This window comes from Aphelocoma coerulescens, chromosome 6 (genome assembly GCF_041296385.1).
Source record: "Aphelocoma coerulescens isolate FSJ_1873_10779 chromosome 6, UR_Acoe_1.0, whole genome shotgun sequence".
NCBI lineage: Eukaryota > Metazoa > Chordata > Aves > Passeriformes > Corvidae > Aphelocoma > Aphelocoma coerulescens.
The window spans coordinates 9,389,600-9,406,926 of record NC_091020.1 but is presented as its reverse complement, the minus strand read 5'-3'; the positions used below and the strand labels follow the sequence as shown (position 1 = coordinate 9,406,926).

The following is a 17,327-nucleotide window of genomic DNA, read 5'->3' as shown; positions in this document are numbered from 1 at the left end:
ACCTGGAGTGTGAAGTGGAGGAAATTATTTCATTCCACCTGTAAAGCTGACCCTGTGATTATGTCCTAGAACAACAGTTATTTTGTTTCTCACTGTTTCTAGTACATAAGGCATTAAAATCAAGGTGAAAGGCATTACTGCAGCAGTCTGAATGAGAAAGGGAAGGAAGGAGTTGATTTTGTGTCAAATGATACCATTCAGGAGCTGTGCACACACCTTACCTCTGGGAATGATGCCAAAGTTGTGGAACTGTGGGGTTTTAGTCATGGATGTATTGTTGGCCTCTTACCCCTAATATGTGGGGTAAGCATTTCTGGGGCAAGAAGTTTCAAAATATGCAGCCAGAGTTGTTTTCTGATCTGCTGTTAAATTTATAGTCTGTTTGAATTGAATTGGAAGTACAAACCATAAGGAAAACTTGGAGTAAGATCACTTTGTGTCACAGCTCTTTGCAGAGGCATGAATTTGAGTTCAAAAGCTTGATATTCAGGTTACTGAGCCTTAAAAAGTAGTTCAGTAATGTGTTATATAAACCTGCTGTGTAACATCTGGTGTCATTTTGCTGGCTCATATTTTAAATTTTTGTCTTCATTTGATAAGGAATTTTAAAGCAAAGCTATTTTACCCAAATTAAAAATATCTAGGTTAAAGTGCTATAATGAAATTACACTTTAGTGGCAGAAATTGAACATTGTAAATTAAATAGAAGTGATGCAATTATTGTTTGTAGTCTCTTTTGCCCTAGCTATTCTTAAAACCTGGGTATAAATTTTTAATAGGAAAAAAAATCATTTTCCTAGTGGAAAAATCTGACTGGAATTTGTGTGCTGAGTGTATTCATGCATCTCAAACATCCAATTTCAAACTGGAGCTCTATATTGCAAAACAGTGACTTTTTATTTGTGGTATCTTAGATTATGGTGAGAGCCTTACTGAGGATTTTGTGAGAACAAATTTGTAGCTATTTTATCACAGATAATCACAGAAGTTCCCCCTTTTTTAATGTAGGTTATAATGGTTATTCAAGACAAAAGCAAACATGCAGGACTTCAAGTCACTTATGTGTTCCTCTAGAATATAAATTGAAATTGCTGGGGCAAACCAGTACTCTAGAATGATTTGTTAGTCTATTATACATCCAGTCTAGGACTGTCAAAAAAAAAAAAATCCCAAAACCTAAAATAATTTTGTTGAGAGAACTAAATTCTGATGTTCCTCACAAGAAGAGACAAATATACATCTATCCAGGTGTTGTTATACAGTGTTAAGAAGTTTCTATAAAGATTAAATACATGGTAATTTTATATAATACTTGTGATTAGCCTTCAGAAGTTCTCAGGAGAACTGGTGTGTGCTTTTTGATTACCATACATGATGTAGCTTCAGCATTTTTTAAATCTGAAAATCCCATAGGATGGATGTGCTTTGGCTTCTGAACTTTGCTGCCTGGGACCAAGTGAAGCAGCTCTTGAACCACAGGTGTCCACACAATCCCTTCCCTGTGCGGATTTTGCCTGGTCACTGTTTTCAAAATGCTCAATTCAAAGCCTGCTAGCCTCAGTCAGTCCTGCATTGTGGTGATGGTGTTTAAAGCTGAGCTCAGTCTGTACCTTTTTCTGCAGGAAACCCTCAGCAAGACCAAAAGTGCTCTTGAGTCAGTGAGACCCGGGGACCGGGGGCACAGTGCCAGACCCATGGCACGGAGCTGCCGTGTGCACAGGGGGTTGCTGAGGTCACTGGCAGCGGCCGTCTCGGGCTCTGGCTGTTGGCAAACAGCTCAGGCTGTTCACAGAGGAGTCTGAGATGGAAGGGGGGAAGGCACCTGTTCAGGCTGTCTTTGCACCAGGTCTTGCTGACATCAGAACTCCCCCATGTTTCCCAGGCTGATTTCAAAACCCACCTGGTTGCTGAGCCATTGTGACTCTCATTCCAGTGAGAGCAGCACATGGACCATTGCAATGGACCTTGTCTCATGGGTCTAAGCAAGAAAACCCATGAATTAAGATTTTAGAAATTATATAGCCAAAGGCCAGAAGGAGTTCTATGAACGCAGATTTCATTAACCACTCTCATATGTGAAATTCTACTTAGACTTAGTGTGTGGTTTGACTTCCCAAACCTCTGAGAGGCAGAGGTCATCTTCCTTTCAAACAGAATTTTAGGCATATGCAAGACAAGGATACCTGGAAGAGCAGGACTGTTCAGTACGTCTTAGCGGCTGTTCTAATTGATGAGGTTTCCTCAACAGCAGTAAATGTCAGTTTATTTCAGGAGCATGTGGAATTGTTGATGTCCTCGAGATAAATTAAGAATTGTAGAGATTCAGACTTGAAGAAGAAAATGATGTTTCGGCGATAGTGTGGTAAAATGTTCTCATCTGCCTGTAACCAACAGTGGGGAAGGAGAATAAATACCCTTGGTTAACAAGCTTTCCCTGGAGGTGAAATCAGAAACACAGAGGTCTCACAGGATGGAAGAACCATCATGCAAGTTATGATCAGAAGCTGGATCAACGTCTGGGCTTGGTATGTGGTTGCACAGCCTGTTCTGAAGTGTCAAGTATTTCTTGTAAGAGGAAGGTACTGCTGAAGGCTCTGAGATCTCCAAATGGGTGAGCAATTAGCCTGTGTCTTGCTTCCCAGATGATATTCCAGGAGTACCACAGGCTGTCTAGGATTAGGTTGCAGAGCATATCATCTACAAGCAGTTGCCTTGGAGATTCCATACACTGCTGAACCAGAAGCAACTTGTTACAACATTTGAGAATTTGGCAGGATAAGCTGAGGTCAGTGTTCTGCTCAAGGTTTGGCAGTGCACGGTGTAACATCTGCAAAGTTTTATCTCGGATACAGTTCTTCAGAACAACACTGGCACTCAGCTGCCAGGTGCCTTCCTTGGAAGCTGCTTTGCTTTCTTCATTGAGTGCAATTGAAAATTGTGGAACATGCCTATGAAATGTCTTTGCATCATTCTCTATTCATCTTCCCCTGTCTCGTTTCAATCACTGCTGAACTAAGATTTTATATGAGAGAAGTCCTTTGCATGTTGTTCTTTAGCACCAGGAAGAAACTGATTCTAGACTTCTACTCTGGAAGCTGATGGGGGGAGAGGAGGGGATGTGAACCATCCTGATCTAAAAAGACTTAAAATTACTACTGTTTCAGGATGCTGAGGTCTGCTTCTATCAGTAAGGTCCAGGCTGCATTATGGCATTTGGCTTATTGCCCACCTTTCCAGTGCTAGTTGAAACACAGCAGATGTGACATTCAGAATCCTGAATTTTCACACCACAGTAGGGACCAGCACTGACTGTTGCACTAGGCAGTAGTAGTAAAAAATGAGAGGTTTACTCAGAAGTGAACTCCCCAGCCATGATGCCCAGTTGTAAGAACAGATACCAGAGTAGAACTGGTTATTTGAGATGCTGTGAGAGGTGTGAAATTCATAATCTTTTGATGTCAGTGTTTCAGAACAACCATCATAACATCAAACTGCAAGGAACAAGAGGAAGATTACAGGTATTTTGCTCTTTTTACTTGCATGAGGAGAGAACCAGGAGCACAGGAACGTTAACAACACAGCTTCAAATGTCGTGCCAAAACAAGCTCAAGATGCCGAGCTCAAGAGCGACATTGCATTAGCAGGTTTCATGCTTATTCCTTCATCTTTGTAGAAACACAGTAGCTGCTGGAGGTATGTTGTGCCCCTGCCTCCTCTGATCACCCCTGCAGCTGGCAATAGCCCCCAGGAATTATCTTGTGGAGTTTCTGTGGCTCTCAAAACACTTGAAGGGTTGTTCCAGAGTCCCGTCTCTGTGACGCTCTGCCATGGCAGTGGGGGAGAGCTGAGCTCTGCCTGCTGTGCATGTGTGGGCAAAGGAGGTGAGTGTGTGTGCTGGGCTCCAGAGTGCTTTATGCATGTAAGGAGCTCTGTAAATGCACCTGGAGCCTTTCAAGGGGGATGCTGCAAAGGCAGAGCAGAGTTCACTGCTACTCTGTGATACTGGTTTATGCTGCCCTGGTCACACTGGCTGGGAATTGCTTGTGCTACTGCACAAAAGGTACCACTTTAGTCAGGCTGCCCAAGTGTTCAGAGAAGATCTTCTGAACATATGGATTGGTGGTAATAAAGTGGGATTTGAGATAAGAATATGAGATTCTATGAAAGGCAAGTGATAAGGTGTTAAATTGTGCCCTGCCCAGGGTTAAATGGATTATGAAACATGAGAAAAGCCACCACACCTGCTGGAGTAAACAGGTGGCTTTATGAGAGATGGTGCATGAATGTAGGATATGTGTAGTGTTTCCTTGCAGCAGTTCTGCTTAAACACAGGATTTACTAAGGAGACATCACCACCCGTGTCTGCCAGACACACAATGCTCTGCTCTTATTGTTTGTCACTATTTGCAGAGGATCTGAAGACAGGGGGCACACTGATTAAAAATAGACTCCTTGGAAACTTGGTGGAGGGAGAAGTGTCAAGGAGGCGTCCTATCCAAGCAAGAACTGTGTCAGTATGAAAAGAGCTATCACCCAACTGGTGTGGACCAAGAGCCCTAAGGCGACTCAGCAAGTGACTGTGGTTTGTAACATGTCACTTGCAGCTAGAACTAGCAGAAAGACCGTGATTTTCTGAAGAGCTTCAGAAATAGCCCTACTCACCACAAGCTAGCAAGTTTAACCTCATTCCAAAACAAATTTTTAAAGTTACACACTGTAATAAAACATAGGCAGCTGGTGAGGTACTTGGCTAAATATTGGGGGGAACAAGGGAAACCAAGGATTGCTCTTAAAACTCCAGAGGAGCTTACAAGTAAGCAGGCAGGTGTGACACAGTTAATATAAAACCATGCAAGTGTTTGTTGGAAGAAACTCTGGAGATCATCTAATCCAGACTTGTGCTCAAAGCTGGTTCAGGTCAGCCCTGGCTTTCCCCCACCACGTCCTGAAACATCTAATGATGGAGATTTTACAGCCTCTCCCAGTAATCCACACCAGGGCTGTGCTTCTCTCCTAGAGAAAAAAAGTAAGATGTACTTGTCAAGTTAAAAAAACCCAAAAACAATAACAAAACCAAACCAAACCCCCACCCCCACCCCAAAAACAACCCCCAAAAAACCCAAACCCAACAAAAGAACCAAAGCTTCCTTGCTCTCCTAAGCTGTGGGTAGAGACAAAAGTCTTCTACTGGACTGATAACCTTCACTCCAAGGCTTTAAAAGACAAGAGCTGAGCAGAAATAGCAGTCTCATGCCTGCAGGAAAGGAGGACTCTATTTAGAGTTACCAACGGCTTGGGCCGAGTGCTGCGCTGTTGGTTGGGTTCATGGCTGCCCTGACAAGAGGAGGGCCTGGCTGGGAGGGGTGGGGAATGCAAGCGCTCGGCACGCTGCGGTGTTTGGGTGTTCGTGGTACAAATCTGAGTGCCAAGAGCTGCCCAGGCTCTAGTGAATGACGGCCTGATTGGAAACCCAATGAACTTGTCACTGGTAAGTAATGCACGGGAGGAAAAACAGCTCTGTACTACAGCAGCTTAAACTGCAAAGTAACTGTTGCCTGCGGGGGCGAGTCTTGACTATTCAGCTCCGACAGAGAGCAGAACGACAATTGTAACTTTAGGTGTAATTAGCAAACAAATAGAAGAAAACTAGAACCATCTTTATATCACAGGCTGCATCCCTGATGTTGCCTTGTTTGGAACTCAGCATGGATTTAGGAAATAGCGAGAGGCAGATACTTTATCTTCTTTTTTCTGCTTTATACCCTGAATCATCACCAGTGTGGAATAGCCAGAAGAGGTTAAATAGCCCAGAAGTCTCCAGCTTGAAGAAATCATGACTGGCGATAGATGACTGGCAACAACAACAACAAAAATCAAATATTATGTGGAAAACATGATTAGAAAATGACTGCTTCTTCCAGTGCTCTCCTTTGTTCTTTTAACAGGGAGGCCAGTGCAATTACCAGGTAAAAGAATTTGAAATAAGTAAAAGGAAGTACACTTTAACACAGCACAGAATTAAACTGTGGAACTTGCTGCCCCACAATCCTGGCAAGAGTTTGCTCTGAATGTTTTGCTGCTTAGCAGTAGCCTTTGCATACCAGTGCATGAGGGAGCAGTGGCAGCTCTCTGGTTTCTGCAGAAGCAAGTCTCTCCTTTCAAATCTTGCCCCAGGCACCCCTGACAGTGCCATTCCATGTGTGTTCTGCAGTGAGCACAGGCAGCACAAGCAGCTTTATTGGAACCTAATTCCTCAGTTACCCAGCAGTGTCCCAGACACCGCTGTGCTTCAGGATTAGCTGGGCTTAAAGAGACATGTCCCTGGCTGGCAGTCCTGGAGAGGCAGACCGGCCAGGGCCTGGCTCCCTCCATGGGGCAGGGAGAGGGTTTCCACTCCACTGCTTGGGTGGTGGCATGGGTCTTTTCCCATTTCTTCCACACTTTTGGCATGTATTTTCCAGAGCTCACCATATGCCTGTTCATCCCCTTCCTACTTCTTTTCTAGCTCTAATTTCCCTTCACCTCTCTGCTTTCTCCCAGCCTCCACATGCCTATCACCCCTTGTATAAATAATTCGTATTCTTTTAAAAAATAGTCCAAGTCCCCTCTGAATAATCTGGTACACTCATATTGCATTTCCAAAAATACTTAAATGCCACAGACAGACAGACATGCCTTGGCAGCAAATCTTGCTCCCACTTTGACCCTGGGTAGAGTTCCAGCTTCTGATGGCTGGAGACGGCCTCCGTGCAGCGGTCAGGCGCATCCCCTAGGGCAGCGCGGGTCACACGAAACCAGGCTGGTGAGGAACCTCCTTAGGCAGCCTTTCTGCTGCTCCCCGCTTGGTGCACCACGCGTGCCTTTCGGGGGAGCTCAGCTCCTCCCTCAGTGCTGCTTTCCCTGCGGCAGCCTCGGTGACAGCCAGGGATGTGAGATGGATGCGCAGCCCCGGGGCCCAGCGAGGGGCAGCCGGAGCAGCCGGCTCGCTCCCGTGCGCGCTGCCAGGAGCCGGGCTCGGGGCACTCCGAATGCTGACAACAGCAGTTCACGGCCCCCCAAAAGTGGCACCACTGAGCTCAAGCCCTGGGCTGCCACACGCCGCTTGTTCTGAGTCCATCCAAGGATGTGTGAGGGCTCCTGGTTAGGAAAGTCAGGCTTCTTAATTGCACGTGAAAGTGACCCAAATTCAAGGAGCTGCTCACAGAAATGTATACTGCTCTGCTCCGAGGCCAGCTCTGGGTTAATTATTAAGGAGTGGTATTTTTAGTAAGCATTTGCAATAGATTCCGTATGCCTGAAACCTTGTTCCCGTGGAAGTTCATCACAATGTCAGGTATTTCATTAAATTTAACCTTTATTCCATGTAATTAGTAGAAATGTTTCTAAAAACCTCTTTCTTTGATTTCTTTCCTGCTCCCTCCCCACTGGGAAGGCTAAACAATGGTGTGAGTTCTAGGCACGCTTTCTAACATCACAGAATGGCAAGTTTGGCCAGGATATAAATATAAATCCTTAGAACGTGGGAGGGAGGCAGGAAGAGTTGGTTTACAACAAGATGAAGATTCTTTCAAAGAAATGTATAAATGTTTAAAGTTAAATTCAACAAATAATCTGCTATTCTGCCAATAAGAAAATCTACACTTTTAAAAACAAATAGAAAAAATAATTGCAACACTTGCAATCTTTCCTACAAAGAGAGAAAAATCCTTAAGTGGTGGTAGCTCTTAGTAGAATTTGCCTAAATTCATACACTGATTTACATGTAAGAGTACATTACCATGACAACTTTTAAATCTTGCTAAATTCTCTTCTTACTACTTCCATTTTTTTTTTCTTGCTGTACTTTCTTCAAGAGAAGTGACCTGTAGTCTGGGATCTCCTCCATACACAAGGACCTTAATCCTGCATCTGTAACTCTGAGTGCACTCTGACTACTACTGTGACAACACAGAGTAGGTTTAAAGCATGTTACCCTCAAAATCCTGTTAATCAAGGAAAACACATTACATATATATATACATATATATATATATATTTATATACAAAGCCAAGAATTTATTATTATTATTATAGCTGAAATCTTAACTTTAAGAATCATTATTAGCCCAGACCTAACTTTTAGGTCTATTTCTATTACAGAAAAAATCCTTCTATACAGAACGAATTGTAATAATACTACTAATAATAATAATAACAACAACAATACTGCTAGGTCTCTTATACTCACAGTTCCAGCTTCTTGCCCCTTTTCTGGTGTTGCACTCACCCTGCCACTTCTCAGGGTCCTCATGTTGCTGCCTTCAGTGTGGTGAAGGGTGGTAGGGGTGCTAAGGCATGGGGGGTCTTTTGGCTGGGAAGGATGTGACGATGGCTGCACCTTTCTCACTCCAGGATCACCTGGGGTCTTTTTAATGTTTGCCAACAAACTTTCACACCTTGCTGCTTCATCACTGGTTTGCAACCCACATGATATCCAGATTTGCTATACATGATGTATCTTGCATATGGTGGAAACTTGTTCTTTGTTCTGTTATGCAAGAAAAGGTGATTTTGCCTAACTCTAGGTCTGCGTTTTTAGTGGAAAACAATGGTTGGTTTGTTTGTAGCTGTGGGGTTTCCAATGCAAGCCCGTGCCTCATCTTTTGCCATCTTATGCCTGTACTCCTCCCTACTGCATCCTGTGCCTCCTCCTCTCAAGGTCTCTGCTACCATCCCAAGTCTGTGTTTCTCCATGTGACATCATTATGTTGGTTGTATCTTCTTCTGCACAGAACAATGACTTCTCAGGCCTGTCTGTGCACAACTACTGTGGTACCATACAAGGATAAGCAAAAGTAAAACCAACTCATCCATGACCATGTGCCCAGAAGAAAAAAATGCTGCTACAGCTAAGCCAAGTTAAAAGAAAACTTGCAGGTGGGTCAGCAAATGTTCTGCCAAAGCAGGCAGGGCGTGACTCAGTGCTGAGGCCTCAGAGCAAAGCACGTGGGCTGTTCCCAGCAGCGGCAGTACCTGACACAAGGCTACAGGCCACCAGCAGGCCACTGTCTCATCAGCAGGATGCACAGAGTGCTGCTGTAATTCTGCTCTGTCACATTCCAGCTCCAGCTGCAGCAGTGCCTGATAAAAATAATGTACAGGTGCAGAGCAGCAACATCTGGGATCTTAATTACTGCTCCTACAATAAAAGAAGCCAGCCTGGTGTTTCAGTCTTGCTCCAAGTTGGCTGGGCAGATGCTTGAGTGGAAAAATAGCTTGCTGGTGAGATCAGTCTGTTCAATCCAGGCAAGTGAGAAGAATGCTCGTTGTTAAAATAGAAGGCAAAATGAGGCAATTCCTCTGCCTGTCAAATAACTGGGTAAATCTTCTCAAAGTCTTTGCTCCACATGCTTTTTTAGATTTGGTTATCTCTGTCCTATGAGAGTAAAATATTCTTGGCAGTAGAAGTGCTGCTCTCACAAGTACAAAGTGCCAAGCTTTTAAAAATTAGTACAATGTAGAGAACATGCTTTGTTTTTATAAAAAGGTTGTTGAAACAGCCCAAGTTTCAGACAGGCTTTTTTTAAAAAATAATACTTTGTCTTTTTTCAGGAGCTATGCCTGGTTTTCACTGGAAGCACCATGGGGCTGGGAATCTCTCTGCAGCTACAGCTGTACTATTTCTCTGTATCCAGGGGTGGGAAGCAGTAGTCCTGGCGTGCCTCCAGCCAGGAGGGGCCGAGGCACAGCTTGGCGGGCAGACCATGGTGGTTTGTGCTTGGCCAGAGGCCTCGCGAGTGACTTGGACCAAGTGTCCTTTCATGTTCCCCACCCTGGGGCACTCCAGAAAGTCTGTCCAAGTTAATGAGAGGCAGGCTGCACAAGCTGAAGCTTCATTAAACCTGCAGCACGGCTGCTAAGCCCATGCTTTAGTTTAATTCACAAATGGGATTGAGTCAAGTGTTTACCAGCTCTCCCTGACCCCAATCCCCAAAGGCTCGCTGTGTTTGGGCTCTGAGCTTAAACGTCTCTGCAATCCTGCTTCTAGGCCAGGCTGGAAAACAAGGACACGCGTGTTTCCCCACGGCAGTGGCAAGACCCCTGCGTGAGGTGAGAGCTCATGGAGGGCCTGTGCCCTGGTTTCAGCTGGGATGGAATTAATTCCTTCTTTCTGGCTGTTACAGTGCTGTGTTTTGGATTTGGAATGAGAATGGTGTTGATAATACACCGATGTTTTGGGTTTTGCTAAATTGTGTTTATCCTAAGTCATTGAATTTTTACTTTTTTTTTTTTTTTTTTGTCTCATGCTCTACCAGTGAGAAGGTGCACAAAAGAAACTGGGAGGGATGACCCAAACTGGCCAAAGGGATACTCCACACCAGAGAACATCATGCCTGGTATATCCTCGGGGAGTTACCCAGAAGTGGGGGCTGATCTGGGTTTGGGAAGGTTGGCCTGGCATAGGTCAGTGGGTGGTGAGCAATTGAATTGTGCATCACTTGTTTGTTTCCTTTTCATGATCATAATTACTACCATTTATTGTCATTTCTGTATTTTACTTTGTTGTCGATTATTAAACTGTTCTTCTCACAACCTAGGGTTTTACTTTGATTCTCCTCCCCACCCCAGCAGGGTGAGGGGGAGTGAGGGGGTTGAGCGAGCAGCTGTCTGGAGCTTTATTTCCAGCCGGGTTTGACCCACGGCACCCCCGCACCGCGGGGCTCTCTGGCTCCGGGCTTCCTGTGGCAGATGGGGCGGGCAGGAGGAGCCCTCCCCGCCCTTCCTTTCCCCTCGCACCGCGAGCAGCTCCTCGGAGAGGGAGGGAGCCCAATAACCCCTCAGGGGGAGATGGAAGGAAACGTGCCGAGTATTCAGTTTAGGTTGGTTTGTGGCTGCTGCTCCCCGGGGCGCGGCTCTGGGAGTTGGGGGTCGTTACCCCACAGCCTGAGGTGCCGCCCGAGCCCTGGGGGGACCTCACCTGGTGATGCCACTCCTGCTCACAAAACCTGTCCTGGACGGCTTCCCTCGGGGTGTCTCCGGGATTCCAGGCTGTGAGCGTGGACGTGGGGCTGCGGAGCGCCTCAGGTGTGCCCCTGAGGGGAGCGGCAAGCCCGCGGCCCGGCGCGGCGCTGAGGGAGGAGCTGTGCCCCGGGGCCAGCACAGCACCAGGTGCTGCCTGCAGCCCTCAGGGCTCGGCCCGCTGCAGCCCGACGGCGGCCGGAGGCTTCCAGAAGGTTCCTCAGGCAGGTGAGCGGGCTGGGCTCTCGCCACCCCATAGCGCTTGCGGGTCCTGGCCAGTGCTTTTTTTCCCTGTTTTTTGGGACAGATGGCAGCCCTGTGCCCATACACGAGCAGGAGGGCGCTGGGCACCCCGTGCGCCTGAGGAGGGCCGTGCTGAGCTCACCCTGCGTGACCCCGATCGGCTCAGCCACGGCCGTGTTTCGCTGCTTGTATTTGCCCCCAGTAACCACCAGGGGGTGACATGCTGGAATGTTAATTTCCGAATTGCAGCAATGAGGCGTTACGTTCTTTAAAGGTCAGAACGCAGGATAAAACTCTGCAGGTAAAGAAGATGTTTTCTTTTGTGAGCTATCCATGAGCTAGCCGCTTGTCTGCTGCTCTCCTGGGCTGTGTTTGTTGCATATTAGCTGCACTTAGCTGTGAATTTCCTGTGGAAAATTTCCCTCAAGGAAAAAACAGTGATCTGTCACAGCTGAAACTGTGGAAAAATAGTCGTGAATTCTGGGCTTCCTGATGTGAAGAAAAAAAAGAATTGTATATAGTTGAAGTATCCAGTTTCACTAATATTTACAGAAATATGTTTATTTCACTCTTTTATTTGGAAACTTACATTCTCCTTTTTCCTTAGGAGACCAGACAAAATGAGCAAAACATGTTTCTTCATGTTAACATTCACACTCTGAAGGTATTGTGTTGCCTCTGCCCCAGAGTAGGACTGTGGCCCTCCCTGTTTCTGTAGAGATTAGAAGAGATTATTTTGGGCATTAGTGGACACCCATAGTAGACAGCTAGGAAAGTTACTTGCTGCCACAAGTTCCTTGGGAGCTTGCCAACACGTGAATCCATGCCTAATTACATGGTCCATTCAGCTGCAGCTCCTTCAATATCCAACACTGTTGTTCCTGTAAGTGTGCATTTCACATGAAAGGACATAAACATCAAACTGGAAACTAAACATGAAATAGACCCTGGGCCCCAGGGATGCACTGGGGTTGAGGAAGGCACACTCCTCACCTCGATGAAAAGGAAACAAAAAAATGAAGATTGAAATGTTACTATTTGGGCCTCTAAAAAGATTCTTCATTGCATATGTGCAAATAAAATTATGGAGTACTCACAAAAACCCCAGTTAGTTGCTTTGGCTACTGATCAGCATGCTTACATCATTTAAGATCTTTGCATAAAACAGAAAATGGCCTAATTTAACATAGCAGAAACTAAGGGAGTGATGGTTGGAGCTTAAGCAATTAATAATTAAGAAGTAGGAGATAGAAGATACTACCTGAGAAGAAAACAGGCTCTGTAATGTAGAAGTGACTGCTGTGGTGCATGCACAGGGAAGATGGGGCTCGGACACCATTTCTGGGCAGCACTTTGTCAAAATGCAGTTGCATTGGAGATGTAAGACTCCAGTGGAAATATGTAAACTGATAGAAAGGGATCACTCTTTTAACTGTTCTCTTTACTCAGTTTTGGAAGCTTAGGAGGTTTTTGACTCTTAAGGAGTTTCACTGTCAAAAGCTCTTTCTAATTTCTGTGGTTACACAACAACTTAGATGGAATACACACCTTGCTTTGTGGGGTTTTTATTCCTGTCCATTACACAAGGAACGAAAAGGGTTGTAAGTGGCTCGTTGCTAAAGTCCAGGCATGCAGTTTCTATTTTAAATCTCAAGTGTTTGTTTTTTGTGCTACAATACTGCTGACTTTGCTATAGTTATACATAGTTCCTTGCCCTCTGTCCAAGACATTTTTAACTCCCCTGTTCTGTTTTAAAGAGAACTGAATTGGAGAAGAAGCATGCTTCTAATTCAGTCTTCTTTTTAACTTCAGTGGAGATGGAAATTGAAGTTGCACTTGAGGGGAGAGTAGTAGATGGACCAGAACTACTTAATATCAGAGTCATAATTCATACTGCTCATATCTCATCTTGGAGTACAAAGTGTCCTGCTCTTGAAATGTCAATGCTTTCTTTCCCTATTTCAAACAGGGATTCGATCTTTTCATCTTGGAAAAAGAACTTGGTGTCTTCGTTGATTTCACAGTACAAAATATTCATGCAAGGCCTGACTTCTCAGAGGACTGAGGAGGCAAATTTTAGCATGATAGCAATAATTTTAATCAGAGGTTTTATTTCTGCTGAGTCACTTCTTTTTTACCCTGCATATTTTTAGATAATAAAGCAGTTTGTTACTAACTTTTTATATGCACTTACAAGCACAGGAAAACTTGTGAGTAGGCTGCATTTGGGATACTCAGTTGCAGTTGAGCCAGGTTCCTAATTATAACTGTTTAATTACTACAATCATGGACTAATCTCAGCTGCTGTGTGAACTTTAGATAGACCCCTCAATAGCCTACTGAATTCAGTAGGAGTTTCTCTTCTAGTGAAAATTATGAAGGTTTAAAAAAGGAGGAGGTCATTCTCTTGTGGATCCATGTGTGCTAATTGTACTGCTTCCAACTGCTTGTCATTGCTCCCTGGCTATACTTGCTTGCCTTCACAGCTTGTTTGCCAGCTGAGAAGTCCCTGTACAGCTCTAGTTCTGCTTCAGAAGAATATATGTCAGATTCTGTGTGAACTCAACAAGGAGCGATTTCGTCAGCTCTGTCATAGGTAAGGTGCTGTAGCTGCGCTCTTCCCGTTTTTAACTGACATAATTGTACTGTCAAAATGTTGTTGTGCAAATCAAGCTGCAGTGTGTTTGCAACATCGGTGCTAATGTGGCTGGCCTAGCACTTTCTTCTAATTACAATTTTCATATTTTCAGTAGTTAGCTGAGCTGCAGGAGGTGCTGAGATGGGCGAGTCGTGTTAGGGAGGCTGGGAAGGAGTTGGAGAGCTGGCTCCAAGCACAGTCTGCAGTGGACCCACAGCGCACAGCCAAACAGATCCAAACTTTCCTGCTGGCACACACAGGAAAGAGGGAGAGAGGGAGGAAGAGGGGACAGTTATGCAGGAGAATGAAAGCTTGCAACAGCAAGGACAAGGCCACGTTCACCTACGTAGACCACGGGATTCTGCTTGGAAACCCAGTCTGCTGGGGGCGGATGGGTTCCATCTGTCAGAGAAGGGTAAGAGCATCATCAGTCACAGGCTTGCCAAGCTGGCAGGCAGGGCTTTAAAGTGTCTGTGGGAAGGGACCTTCAGCCCATCCCACTCCTACCAGCTGAATGGCAGGGTCAGAAAGAGATGCCCAGAGCCTGGAGAGGGATCACATGTCAGCAGGGGAGCCCCTGAAGAGCAGCACAAAGGAGTTCCAGCCAGTCTAAAGCTTCATTGAGGGCTATATTTAAATGCCTCAATGCAAATGCATGTAGCATTAATTAAGAGGAGTTAGAAATGTGTGCAGATCTACAGGGCTGTAATCCTATTGGAATCATGGAGATGTGTGGGATGGATCCTATGACCAGAGTATTGGAATGAAAGGACACAGGCACTTTGGGAAGGACAAGCAAGGGAGACAAGGAAGGGGTGTTGCCATCTATATTAATGTCCAGCTGGAGTGCATGGAACGCTGCCTGGGGATGGATGAGGAGCTGGCTGAGAGCTTATGGGTCAGGATAGTGGCATTATAGTGCTAACCAGGAAGACTGAGTGGAAGACACAGCCCTGGTCTTCATGTATTCTTTCAAACACGCCAATGTCTGCTGGAGGGACACCGCAGCAGAGCACAGGTAATCCAGGAGGTTCCTGGAATGAACTGATGGTAACTTCTTTCTCCAAGTGACAGAGGAGTCAGTGACGAGAGGTGCCACACTGGTTCTTGTTCTCGCCAACAAGGAGGGGCTGGTGGGGAATGTGAAGCTCCAGGGCAGCCTTGGCTGGAGTGACCATGACATGGTGGAATGGTGAAGTGTTAGGACAGTGAAAAGGGTGCACAGCAAGCTCACTACCCCAGACTTCAGGAGAGTAGACTTTGGCCTCTCCAGGGATCAGCTTGTTAGAGTGCCATGGGATAAGGTCCAGGAGGGAAGAGGGTTCCAAAATGATGGTTAATATTCAAGGATCACTTCTTCCCAGCTGAGTTGACACTATGTGGAATCCTGTGACAGAGGCAGTACAGTTTCTTAGCTGCCTTCTTACTTGGCTACAGAGATCCTGCAGAAAACTAAAAAGGCCTCTTGGACAGATTATATTAATGACTGAGTTCTGAGATCTGTACTGCAGTACTTCCTGAAAATTTGCTGTGGTATGTATCAATATATGAGGCAAACACTTTATCAGGCTTATAGCAGACCTCAGAGAGATTCATTGGGAGTGGTAGGGATGGGAAGAAGTAAATACTTACCCATACAGGCTCTACAGTGTCTTTTGTCACATGTGGTACACAGCAGAAAGAGGAACCAGACATTTTTCTGTGATAACCATAGATTCTGAAATGAGAAACAGCAGGCATGGAAATTCAGCCAATAAAAAGATGGTATATTTGGCTGCTCTGGAGAGATTTTAAGCCTTTCAGACTTATGTCTTCATAACTGAAGTGTTATCATGCATAGGTGTTGTTTAGCAAAAAAACGTAACTCAAAGAATTTTCCACTTCAATGACTGAGACTGATGTTTTGCAACAGGGAATGATGGAGTAGGGAGCACTGACTGATTCCTTTCTGCTTAGCTCAAGAATCTCCAAAAGTTATACATTGTTAAGTGACTCTCTGAATTGTGAACATCTATTACTATTAGGTTCCACAGCAGATTCTTTTCTCCTTTGCTAAGCCCCTCTGAATCTCCAGCACACAATTTTTATAAATTCTAGGTTGAGATCTTTATCAAAACTTAGTTGGGGAACATGGGACGTGGCCAGTAACTGCACTTCTCAATGCAGTTGTTCTGTTGAAATGAAATGCCTCAGTTCCTTCAGTTTGCACACCTCTCAACCCAAAAGGCAATATCCTGGTTTTATGGTTAATATAAATTACAATGTCCTTCAGAGAGAAGTTGCTGAGATTTTGTTGCAAACACACATTTCCTTTAGCATAAATTCTGTGTGGCCTACAGGTCACAGACCAGTGGCAGCTGCCTTTGGGCAGCTCCTGTGCTTCTCATCTTCCTTAGACACCCCTACTTCTGGGGAATTCAGGCAGATGTTCCCTAATGAGATCTTTTGGAATAAGAATGGAGGTGGTGCAGATTTTTTTGTGCTGTCCCTCTCCTACCTTTTACCTCTTGTGTCTGAATTGCCAGCTCAGGAGCATAAAAACAAGTGATTGTATGGGGGAAAAGGGATAGGGAAATGCTAAATGAGCATTTAGCTGTTCATTTATCATTGGTAACCTGTTTGTTTGGGGCAGACATTGCAAGATTAATTGGCAAAGAAGCCTGAAGCAGAACTGGCTGGCAGGGAGCCCCATATTGCACGGCACCATGGCCCTTTCTGCCTTGCTTGGAAGAAAACATGGTAACTCACATCCACAGCCTTGAAATTAATCCTATTAGACACTCTTTTGAAAAAAACCAAGAGGCGTGCAGCTTTCCACTTGGATTAATCCAGTGTGAATCTATTGTAAAGACAGCCCCTCCCATCATGCCTTGTATTTCCACATGCTCTTGAATGAAAATGAGCTTGAGACTGTTGCAAGTTGCAACTGTTCCAGAAATCTAGGAAGATAGGGAGAGGATGTGACAGCTTGGTCTGTTTTGCTTATTCCATTAACAGACCATCCAGGGAATGGAAGAGTTATGAGAGATGAAAAAGGAGCTGTCATTGTCTCATTGTCCTTGATGACCCCTGATGGGTTTCAGGTTTTCATAAGAACAAATCATCCACTCCTGTGGTGAGGGAAACAACTTTTTCTGTAACTGAAACACCCCAGGTACTCTTTGTCCAGGCCTGTCCTCTTCCTCAGACCCATTTTAAGGCAGGTGGATATTCATGGGGGTCTCTTCTTGGGTACAGATGTGTTATTATCACCCTTCAGGATGGACACCAGTCTTGCAGTGATTTACTTTTCTTCTCTGCAATAAAACAGAAAAGCCAAGGGTTAAGAAAAAACTTTGGTGCCACTCAGTGGACTGGGAAGGAGAATAACATGAGTGAAACAAGCACCTTTGAAACACACTCCTAAGTTAGAGTAAGCCCTGCAAGAGGAGAAAATACTAAAGGCTAA

The 17,327-nt window shown here is 45.0% G+C and overlaps 1 protein-coding gene across 2 annotated transcripts in view; it reads left to right on the top strand.

The window, feature by feature from the left end:
- Positions 1–8,526: 8,526 nt before the first annotated feature.
- GRID1 (glutamate ionotropic receptor delta type subunit 1) overlaps positions 8,527–17,327 on the top strand; it is a 557,084-nt gene continuing 548,283 nt past the window's right edge. Inside the window, exons 1-3 of one of the 2 annotated variants that reach the window (XM_069019125.1) lie at positions 8,527–8,916; positions 10,028–10,089; positions 10,296–10,376. In XM_069019125.1, the coding sequence (XP_068875226.1) occupies positions 10,370–10,376 (7 nt within the window). In that variant the 5' untranslated portion in view covers positions 8,527–8,916; positions 10,028–10,089; positions 10,296–10,369. Of the gene's footprint in view, positions 8,917–8,948; positions 9,359–10,027; positions 10,090–10,295; positions 10,377–17,327 lie in introns of those variants that run through there. The other variant, XM_069019126.1, reaches the window with a different exon arrangement.